At 38.8% G+C, this 12,012-nt stretch overlaps 1 protein-coding gene across 15 annotated transcripts in view; it reads right to left on the bottom strand.

Moving 5' to 3' along the window:
* The window catches only part of BAZ2B (bromodomain adjacent to zinc finger domain 2B), a 100,565-nt gene that overhangs the window by 50,279 nt on the left and 38,274 nt on the right, over window positions 1-12,012 (bottom strand). For all 15 annotated transcript variants that reach the window (XM_042877690.1, XM_042877698.1, XM_042877692.1 and 12 more), the window contains exon 3: window positions 884-1,039. In XM_042877690.1, the coding sequence (XP_042733624.1) occupies window positions 884-1,037 (154 nt within the window). In that variant the 5' untranslated portion in view covers window positions 1,038-1,039. The remainder of the gene's footprint in view (window positions 1-883; window positions 1,040-12,012) is intronic.

Genomic DNA, 12,012 nt, shown 5'->3' with positions numbered 1-12,012 from the left:
TTCTCCGTCGCGTTTTAATCATTGCAGTGCTACCGAAGTTTGTCTCCTGCATAACTCAGCAACACGACTCTCAATCTTCCCAGTTGTATGCCTAATTTCACAGTGCGGATGAACCTCTCATAGTGGGAAACTTGAAGTGATGGAAAAAGCTGGACAATGGTTTATATATACACAAGTAACAATCATCTACTCTTACAGCTGGTTAAAAACCCCAGATCTGTTATTTTAAATGAAGATAAAAGCACTGGCAATCTAATTAAAATACTCAAAATGATTAAAAGAAAACGTATCATTTTAATACACTCTGCAAACTCTGAGTATGCTCTTGCAGAAACAAGTACACAGATAACATCCGTGAATGTAACTGCAAGGACTCCACCTTTAACCTTTCTCCATAAATAACAAGATAAGAAGTTGGTTGTGAACCAATTTTGTACAGGAGTTTAAAAATAATAATAATAATAAAGAATTGAAAACAGACTGAGAAAGCTACCTGCTAGTGGCAAAGAACACAAACCAGCTAAGCCAATACAGAACACTAACCAGCTAAGCTTGAACGCTGAGAACACTGCGCATTCTCAAGAAACTGATTGGTGAATCTAAAATCTGAAAGTGGCACTGAGTCTGCTAGACCAGTTTGTAAAATGATTCCCATACCTTCGCAAATTGAAGAGTTCTCTCACGCTTAAAAGAGCTGATTTTAAATCACTTTGAATGTACTATGTATATACAATGTACAAAATACATATAATACAAATTTCCCTCCTCAAAATAATAACAAAAAATATGTGAGATCTTATATTTGACCTTGTAGCAGTAACTTCATCACAAGTGTTAACAACCACTAAAGTCACATAGCAATATGTAATCGCGTTATTCTTACCACCCGTGTTGATCGTGGAACTCAGCGACGCAGCTCCAGTGGTAAGGCCACTCTTGGACGCCACAGAAGCTACAGAAGGTGTAGAAGACACTGGAGATGAAGCAGCTGCACTTGAGGAGACTGATGATGACGTTAACCGCTCTCCAGACTCCATATCTAAAAAAAGAGAAAGAGGGCTAAATTCTACAGCAGGAAATCACAAGCAGACAAGTACCTCTGTTGACCGTGTCTCAGGAGCTGTGCTCAGTTTCCTGCAAGACCTCCATGTGAAATCTACGCGATACTGTGGTATCACAGTCATCACAGGAACCCAGCATAACTGCAGCAGTAAGGAAATTACGCACTGCTGTTGAGAGCAGCAACACATTTGAATCTGAATGCTGCATAGTAAAGTCTGAAACATTAATTGCTGTCTCCAATGCCCATGAGAAGCCTTGCCAGAGCCTTGGGAGCATGAGCAAGTCCTAATTGCCCTGGCCAGCCACTCCACAGTTTGTCCAGAAATTCCATGTAGACTTAGACCTGCACCGTCAGCCCCCACCTGAGCTGGCCTGCTGGGCACCCTCTGCCATCCAGCACTGCTGTGCCCGTGCCTCCTGGCTAGATCCCTCTTCTCATGCTGTAGCTTCCCTTCAGGCTTGAAACTACCCACATCTTCTGCTTCTCTGATCAGACTACCAGAAGAAACCGAGGCCTGAACAATTCCTTTATTCTGTCTGGACCCTGTGACCAGCACCCTATTGTAGCGTGTTCACATCCTGTGAACTCCCTGCTCCCTGCTGTGAAAACATCATTAAGTTCAACAAAGCCACATGCAAGGTCCTCCACGTCAGTGCGATCTCAAACACACAGACAGGCTGACAAAGACTGGACTGAAGGCCGCCCCGTGAGCCCTCCCTCAACCTCCTAGCCATGCTCTTTTTAATGCACCCTAGGATCCCAGTGGCCTCACTGGCCACCACAACACACTGATGGCTCACGGCCAACCTGTCGTCTACCAGAACCCCCGAGTCCTTCTCCACAGAGCTCCTCTCCAGTAGGTCATCCCCGATCTTGTACTGTTGCATGCAGTTATTCTCCCCAGGTGCAAGACTCCATACTTGCTCTTGCTAAACCTGGTCAGGTTCCTCCCTGCCCAACTCTCCAGCCTGTTTGGATTCTATTGAATGGCAAGATAGTCTTACGGTGCGTCCTCCACTCCTCCCAGCTTTGTATCATCAGCAAACTTGCTGAGGGTGGACTCTATCCCTTCATCCATGTCGCTGATAAAGATGCTGAACGAGACCAGACCCAGCACTGACTCCCCCTGGGGAACACTGCTTGTTACACGTGATATTTTTTGTTTCATAAATTTGACTCTCTTCTAATGATTATAGAAATCCTAGATCACCTGCAATAAAATAAATAAAAATCCACACACATTCAGTTGGTTTGTATTTAAGTGAGCTCTCTAAGCAGCTGCACATTAGAACTAAATCAGCAGCATAAGACAGAAAAGCAACCTATGCAGTCTGAAGGTTAAAATACATTCAGCGGTTTATGTACAACAAGCTAAACCTGAACTTCCTTTAGTATTGTGTAATGGCATTTTTTATTAAAGAATTAATAAATAAGGTACAGTACCTGAGGATTTTTAGTAACACGTGACAAAATATATAATTTTCCAATCTATTTCAGTATTCTTCATGATATTTATTTTTTTTAAATTGCAGGTCTTGAATAAAACATTACCCAAATAGGTATTCAGTGTTTGAAGCAAAATATCCATTAAATCTTACTTCAGATTAAGGAAAATTCCCAAAACATAACACACTCTTTCTGTCAATAAAGTTCTTTTAAGTGAAACCCAGCATCTACTTTTCCTTTTTCCCCTTTATCTTTTTCTTCAAAGCTGATGATTTTTATTCATCATCCTGTAGTAACAGCAACAATGGAAAACAAAACTGCACATAGCTTTTGTTAGAGTAAATTACATAATCATCACAATGAATTTAGAGATTAGAAAATCTCCAGAATTATTCAGAAGCTCGTTGACAATTGCTTGGGAGTTTACTGTGGTACTTCATACATTAACAGTCACTCCATTGCAAAAATCTTGTTGTTTAATCTGGTTATATTCTTCTTACCATACTTACACATGAACTCACTCTACCCACAGCGCAACGTTTCTGCCTTTTATTACCCAAAAATTTAGTTACAGTTAGCTCTGTTGCACAACGCTCTGTCTCTGGGCCACGGTACCGTACTCCTCCACTTCCGGTTCAAAAGACATACTACTAAGTCAGCTCAAACTCAGACTCAGCTGCAATTACAAGAGAGACAATAAAGCTTAAGGAAAAATTGCAAAGGAAATGCCCTGATGAATTTCCCATGTCAAACGCTAACACAGGTTCATCTTTGCACTGTTAAAATTCAAGACAGTTAAAACTCCTGCTTGTGTAAAACCAACCAGTGTTTTCTGTAAGTGAACCTTGCTCACTACCTCTGAGGAATGACAGAACACATCAATGAGCATTAATGTGGTCAAACCCAATGCATCTGTTCTAACATACTTACAGAAAAACTTCTCAGACAACTCGCTACGATCAACATATTTTGTTCACCTGGTATTACTGTGCTTCTGGGCGGAGGAACGCCAATCCAAACGCATAAGATAAAGGAAAGAGGTCCCAACAACTCACTACTTTTGAGAATAAATAATGTTTTGAACTGCAAATCCAGATATCTAACTTGAGTATGTGAACATCACAGAAGCCTAAATAACCTACTCATACATCATGGACTGTTCATTACACAACTTTTAGAGAATGAGGACACCTAGGATGGGATAACTTTGCACTGCAGTCCTAAACCTACACACACTACAAAACACATCATGTACTCACAGAAACAGGAAAGACAAGAATGTTAATTCAAGTCCTTCCTCATAAATGAAGCAGCCAGGATAAGACAGAGAAGTGGTATCCACATTTTCATGTTGACCCACACACACATAGTTCTTCAGGAACCTAGAACCAGTTTTAGAAGGAAGTACTCTGTGCTACACCGTTTAAACTCACTTCACCATTGGACTCCACCTTCATTTCCAAAATGTCTTTGTTGTTGATGTTATTTGTTCATTGTTTCTTCCAGATTTAAGACATTAAGATCTCAAAATAAATGTGAACATTTAAGAAAAAATAAGTCCACTCAAGTTTACTTGAAGAAACTAACCAGAAGAAATAATAATGGGCTCTTAATAAATAAAACCAAGCCTGAAGAGAAGCCTCAGAAGCTATTACCTTGTCAGCAGACCATCCTCATCACCCACTCACAGTACTATTCTTACAAATCATGCAGATGCCAATCTGGTGTTTCAATGTTATTTACACACTTAAAGGATGCGATTAGAAACAGAAAACCTGACGGACTGCATTTCTGTCTCTACACACAGTATAGAAAGAAGACAGTAAAACATCCCTACTGGCCTCTACAAAAATCAAAATCACCTCTGAGAATATGAACTCAGATTTCAGGGGTCGAAGAAAGGCACATACTAAACATTCACTTTTCCTCCATTCAAAACGTTCTAGTTAAAATGCAGGACATCATTTTAGCTGTATGAGGCATTGTTTTCTTAGCAAAGCTTGGCAAGTACCTGAATGTGAACTGATATGAAGTACTCTCATTAACTATTCCTTTAAAATGAAAAGGCACTCTAAGAGCAACCTGGGACATCGTAGTCACATGTGACTAACAAACAATCCTGCACTTCTTTTGAAGCAGGAAGAAGGAAGCCAAAGGCAACTCTAATTGCTGCCCACAGCATTCACCTCAAGGAGATGGCACAAGAGGTGCACAGGGCTGATGGCTGCTGTACACACACAGCAGAAGCAGCTGTATCCTGGGACCCAAGGTGCCCCCAGTGCTTCACTGAGCCAACCTGCATGGAGAAGCAAATCATCAAGAACAGCTCCAGAAGTTATCAGGAATGTCCCTCCAGTTCCACAGCAAGTCAATTTTGTTAAGGAAGCAGACACGAAGCTTGGAGCCAGTAATTTCAGTTGTGAGACACCAAGCTCTGAGTTCACAAGCCTCTACAGTGACCAAGCATGGCAAGATTAGTAAGAACAAGCAAGACGTTTTCACATCAGAATTCTAAGACACTGGGAAAAACTGTCAAGGGTGAAGGAAACCAGCTGGGCAGAGAGGGAGCAGCACATACAGCATGCTCTGATGGACAAGAAATCCTTCATATCAAACACACAGTATCATTTTAATACAAACATAGATTGGAACTGCAGAATTTGACTTAGTACCTTTCCAAACATTGTTTAAAAAAGAACGTGCATTTGCGGTTTTGGTACAGAACTACAAGAATGTTTCTCATGGTACATAACAATTCTGCTACAAATTCGATGCTATTAACATGTTAACATTTTAAACCAGCTATAAAATGATTTTGGACTCATTTAACTAAGATCAGAAGTGAACAGCAAGTCACTTTACAACATGAAGTCTCTCATATTAATACTCTAGAGCAAAATAAAACTGGACCTGTACACACAGCTCTCCACTCACACAGTACTCACCACAGAGAAACGTATTGAAGAAAAACAGTCCTTATTTCTAGTAAACAGAGAAACAACATCTTATACATTTAAGAAAAGGTGATAAAAGATGGTTTTATTTGTAACTAGGTTTACGTTAGACACAGAAAGGTACTCTCTATGGTAAAATAAATTACGAACATATATGATACCGTGCACTTTTGGTCACCGAGTTTGTCCAGTGAGCAATCAATAGAATTTTTCATGAAGTTAATGCTTGTTGCTTGTTCAGTATCTAAATACATTTTCATGCTTTATTAAAAAAAACTCATGCAAATCAGGTTTATTTTCTCATAGCTGCTCCCAAATAGGCATTACAAGAAAGCAGCAGAGGTCTGTCTCGGGGGGGGGGGGAGAAAAGGCAACAAAATTTTGATACTTAAAACTCCATATATTTCTCTCTCAATCTATAAACACTTCAAACTATTAACTTGGTCTGGGAGCACACAAAAGCACTGGATTCCTGGCATTACAGGAGAATAGACACAGAACATTAACGGCTTACTGTGGAGAGCAGTTTAGTCAGGAAGTAGCCATTATCCTGTCGCTACAGAGCAGTGACAAGGCTCCAAAACAAGCCGTAGTATTTTTTCCTCTCAGTCGAGAAGGAAGAAAGCACACGAGCTATTGTGCTCCAGCTCTGCTGAGCCCATAGGTCGGCAGATGTCTGTTGTCAAAAGCTGCTCTGTAAACAAAATTCAAGCAAGCATTTCCACAGCTGTGTTTGAGGACGCATCTAAAACCTACCACAACCTCCCTCGGTGCTACACACAAAACATGGCTGTCTTACTCAGAGATTAGCAATTATTGTAATGAGATACTGTCAGAGAGGGTCAAACAGTACTTCCTGCAGTTTACACATCTAGATTTCCTGGTAAACAAACTGAAAGGCAGGTGGAGCGCTCCGACCAGCAATGGCGCGCAGGCTCGCACTGCCGTCAGCCGCCGGGCTGCGCTTCGCGGCGTTAACCACAGGTGTCCCGTAGTACTTCGATTACGTGCGTCGACGCGGCATCCAAATGCAAAACCAGCTCTGACCCGTGACAGAAGTGCTTTCCACAATGTTAGATCACTATTCGCTCTGTACCTTGCTGGCTTCTTTCCTAAGCCGAACCAAAGAAAATAAAGCTTTTTCTTTTAAATTAAACGTATGCGCACGTAGGGAACAAAAGCTGCTGAATCACACCTGGAACAACTGAAACAAGGAAACCAATCCTATTCGCTCCATTCAGCACTGAATCACTGATCTCAAAACACATATACTAATAACACGCATGAATTATCAAAATCAACTAGCTGAATATAATTTTAGAAGAAGAATAACTTAATGACAACTTTTAGCTGCCCAACACTGTTTTTCCTCTGCTAAAAAAAATCAATCACACTTCCCTGTACCGAGAACCTTCCAAAACATTAAGTTCAACAACTCTTTTCGAACAAACGAAAACCGCTACTATGAAAACTCAAAGCAAAACCAGTCCTCTCCAAAAAACAATGTAGAAATTGCACACAGAAATCCATTCTGAGACTCGTGAAAGAAAAGCCACACCGCACCTGGGCAGCTTCAGCCAGCCAACAGGAGATGGAGCTCATTTATGCAGCAAACAACGAATTTATTGTGCAGCAGGTGGATGCGAGTGAAACTGCCAAAGTGACCCAAAGTAAGAGCACAAGGATAGCAGGAAGCAAAATAGAAGATCATTTACATACTAGAGGAAATACACAAAACTGAAAAGTAATTATCCAACTCAGCATTAAGTAACAGCTAGGGCGTACAGCAGTGTGACATGTCTGAGGAAACTAAACCAGAAACACAAGAACCAAGAAGTCTCTAATCACGATGTTATAAATGCATCACAGTCATTTTTCACAAGCTAACAAAGGAACAATATGAGGAAAAAAAAAAAAACAAAAACCCACAGAAAACATTATTGGAAAGACAACAAATTGCCAGCTCTGCTGCTGAAGAGTAACTTGTGCCAGTGAAGGAGCTACTTTGCCATCACCACCTCCCAAACAGGCTGATATATTACTAACAGTGATCTCTGCAAACAAGGCAATACCCAAAGCAGGACATTAGTGAATCCTGCTTGTCACAGATCTAATTAGTACAGCCACGATTTCCTAATACAACACAAGAACATAATTCATTCCCAAAACTAAATCAAAATATCAGCATTTTGCTTTGTCTGCTTTGCTACTGTCATGCACTTGAAAAAGAAAAAAAAAAAAAAAAAGCAGTCTTGTTGAACTATATATGCAGTGCTTCTGAAGGAAGCATAGAAATTCAAACTCACACATCGACTTACAGCCTCAATCAGGGAATTATCCCTTCCAGAACTCTGCAAATTAGAAAACAGCCACTATAAATTTGAGCCTTGCATGTACAGTTGTTCTGCATGCTCAAATACTGCCTCATAGAAGATAGTTTTTTCTAAAATTACTTTAATCCACATTAACTCATAACAAAGAAAACAACAACAACAAAAAAAAAACCACCACACATTTACTGTGGAACAGCTGTATTACTTTGAGACAGCAATGCAGAAGAGAGAGACAAAACGCATCACTGGAAACAGCCAAACAAAGTCTGGATTTACTTTCTGAATTCCAGCTCTAATACAGAAACTACATGTACAGAACAACCACCACTACCTCTATTAGTCAGCAAGAATGACGAATAAGCAATCATTGTTCTCCGGAATTTTACTGGTCTCTAAAATACTGGTCCTCACTTCAGCTCCATGACAGCCCCATGTTTACAGAAGAGTCCTAATAGGATGCTGAAACATATGATAAAAGAAATCCAACTACATCTTAAGTATGCATTAGCACCCGACAACACAAAGCTGCACGTCACCAATCTGTGAAGTCCAACAGAACAGACACTGTCTTTCAAGAAGGTTTAAAATATATTTTTTACATATAGCACATTGTAGCTACAGAGACACGTATCGATTTAAAAAAAAAAACAACAAACTAAGTACAATAAGAGCAAGTAAAGTTCCTCTTTTACTGGTACCCCTAACAGTGCCTAAGGAGATTCATTCTATGGACATTAAGGGAATTCTACTTCTTTCGTTTAAGAAACATCAAGAGCTTCTTGCAGAGGCATGTATTCTTTCACGAAAACTATGACTCCTGTCAAAGGGATTTTAAAAAGCTAATGGTACCTCCACAGACTACAAGAATCATCTCAAAACTCTTATCTGAAAGTAATGATCTAACCAAGACGACATTTGATGCCATCTATAACTCTAGAACTGCGTCATTATAGCAGGTTCTACTTTAAAACAGATTATGATATAAACTGTCATCGTTCATCCTGTGATAAAGCAAAAAGAGTTAAGCCATGAACCTTGCTTATAAACTGCCTGAGAGAACAGAATTTCTATGAAACCTTCAGTGAATGCCAATAAAGCCAGAGAACTGTCTTTTGCATCACACCCCAGACATCAAAATTACTGTAAGAACTACATATTACGTCACAACACATCCTAAAAATAGTAAATATTTATGAATATAAAAAGGAGACCTAAATTCCAGTATCACCTATAAACACAGTCTGCAGTAATGACTTTGGAGAGCTGGAACTTCTTGCACTCATCTCTGTAGAGCACTTAACAAACTAATTTCTAAAAGGTTCACATACCATATTGTTCTGTCTTTTCCTTCTGATAATTTTAGGTGGAATCCTTTGACACTAGCTGCATAGGTGACTAAAACAAATAACAGGACAATAAGGATAGTTGATTACTTTCAGAAATAGTTTTCTGGAGTGTGATGCCACAGGTTTTAAATCATCATCTTCCTCAAGAAAACAAGTTAATAAAAATCATCCCCAAGCAAGCTACAAAAGGTAGGAAGATACCTTTCCTTGCCCCACCTGTACTGTGCTGAAAGCCTCAAAACCTCTTACTGTGAAGAGCCCCTCACACGATCACACATGAAAAGTAGCCTGAGTTGTGTCCCTAAGAGATTCTGGCTGCATTCAAAAGCCCCTGTACCATTTTATCCCATACATGCTACTGCACAAAGATCGTTCCTGGGTCCCATTAATGCACAGCGTAACATCAGATGAAATTGCACTCTGCATCTGAAAAACCATCAAGAAGCAGCAAGAGTCAGATAATCTCATTTCAATTAGTATCTCACTCACCACCAAGAAAACCAAACAAACCAATCTTTCCAAGCCAACAGCTGATGCTAAGTAATCTGCATTCTTACTCTGGACATAGTCCTACCAAAGGAAAAGGCCAGGAACAGGCTACCTTTCCTAAGGGGAAGGGCTGGTAAGAAACCTGCTCTTTGTTCTACCTCCTCTATACTCGGGTTGCATACATTGCTCTATTGCTTGTGATTTAGCTTCATTTTATTTCATTCCATTCCGATTATTTACCAAACACACAGACACTTCATCTAGCATTTTCAGTGCTAAAACAGTATCTTGGAATTGGAATAACCACAGTAACTACTATAGAGCAACCATTCAGAAACAGACAGCCACATGATACCATTATTAATCATATCTCTAAAAAAATTCTAATAAAAACAGATTTGCTTCAATGCATGTAAAAGGCACTCTAACGAAAAGCCAAGAAACTGCCATCTATTCTTCCTGTTACTACAGAGTCCAAAAACCTCCTTCATGCTGGCTCATTACCCAGAACTAGACGTAAAATATTCAAAATTCACTGGCATTTCATACGTCCTCTACTAGATTCTGACCCCACAAAGTTGATATATAGAATACATTCTGGAAGGGCATAAAAGATATATCCAAATTAATTACCTCAGTACGTTTTAATTGTCCTGCACCAATGCCTTCTTCTCAAGTGTTCCCTTAGTTTGTACACTGCATTTATTAAAGTACCGAGCATTTCACTAGCTAAAGAAAGTGAAGTCCATCTTAAGAATCCCGTTGTCCTACACACCAAAACATCACTCCATAACAACGCTGATTCATCTTACTGTATGCACAGTTTTCCAATTTAGTATTTTAATGGAATATACTGAAGAATGTTAACACTCAAGCTCAAAGAGATTTGACTGAGATAATGCTTATTTCAGAGCTGAATATAATGGCTGATACTAGTGTCAGCTCTTTAAAAAAGCATCACGGAGACTAATATTCTTACCTTAAGCTTTTATCTTTGATATGGTAAACTCATTGTTAACCTTACTTAGTCAAACTGAAGGTTTTCAGGAAGAGACTGCATAGGTTGCAAACGTGGCAAAAAAACGCACAGAGAAAAGGGGGAGAATAAATTGCAGTTTTCCATTAAAATTTCCCATTAGAAGTTTATTGAAAAAATGCAATTTAAAATAACTGATTTGAAAATATGAAGGCTTTTTAAAAAAAAATTTTTAAAGGTAAAAGTAACTGAAAATACATACTCTTTAGTTTTTCTATCACCATGATATCACACACACACACACACACACACACAGAGCCTCTGAGAATACAATATTCATTTTGCTGCAGAAGAACAGACATTGCATAACAATGAGATTTGCTAATGAAATCAGCCATCAACCTGGAATACATATGTATTAAACCAAGACCTCAGTGTCATTTTCTTTTTGCATCATTTGTTCTCTCTCTCATTTTTCCTCAACCTTTCACTACTTTGTCTTCCTTGTTTCACTGCTTCCTGTACAGCAACACAATAAAGTATTTTGTTAATACTATGTGTAGCACTTTTCATTTAACAATTTATTTATTTATTTATTTATTTATTTATTTTGCTCAGCACAGATGCTAATTGCATGGATTCTAACATCACTGTTAATGCACTCTTGAAAGAAAAATCAATGGATGCTGAAGAGACAAAGGAGTTTTACTTCTAGCTAAAACTGCAGGAATATCTGATACAAAGTGGGTGTTCCCTTGGAGCAGCTAGAGCTGTATACCAAGTAATGCATGGAGGAACACAAGTTTTTAAAAATTTCTTTTGTATTAATGTAATGATTAAACATGAACAGAAGTTGGAATTCTGACACGAACAGAGATTCAACTGCTCTGCACGAACAGTTGCAGAATGCAAAATTATCATGCAAACAAGTAAAACAATCCAACAAGTTCAGCAACAGTGCATATAAGCACAGACTGTACATACCAGTTAAGCAAAACAAGTTAGTGAAAAGAGATGAATGCTGGATGCAATTATTTATTCAGAGCTGACCACAGAAAGATTAAAACACAACAAAAGACATTTTTCTCTGTTGGTACTATCATGGTATTTTGGTTCCGTGGATAAAAGCTGCTTTATACTTCATAGATACAAAGCAACCTATTCACACCACCAGATCCAAGACTATCAGAACTGTTTTGAATTTACTCAAATACTATGTAAATTAGTATATATTCCACCGATCTATTTCACTGTTCTCATTTTCCAGTGTTTTAACTGAAACAGTACAAACAATAAATATATTGATACCATCATGCTACTATCAAGTTAGCATTTTTCTCAATAAGTCATATCTATAACTAAAGTCATATCCAAAGTCATATCCATAACTAAAAAAAAAACACCA

The sequence above is a fragment of the Lagopus leucura genome, unplaced genomic scaffold (genome assembly GCF_019238085.1).
Source record: "Lagopus leucura isolate 7727_CA_CO unplaced genomic scaffold, USGS_WTPT01 Super-Scaffold_100019, whole genome shotgun sequence".
In the NCBI taxonomy this organism is placed as follows: Eukaryota; Metazoa; Chordata; class Aves; order Galliformes; family Phasianidae; genus Lagopus; species Lagopus leucura.
The sequence above is the reverse complement of the archived record's forward strand: the minus strand, read 5'-3'. Positions and strand labels throughout refer to the sequence as shown.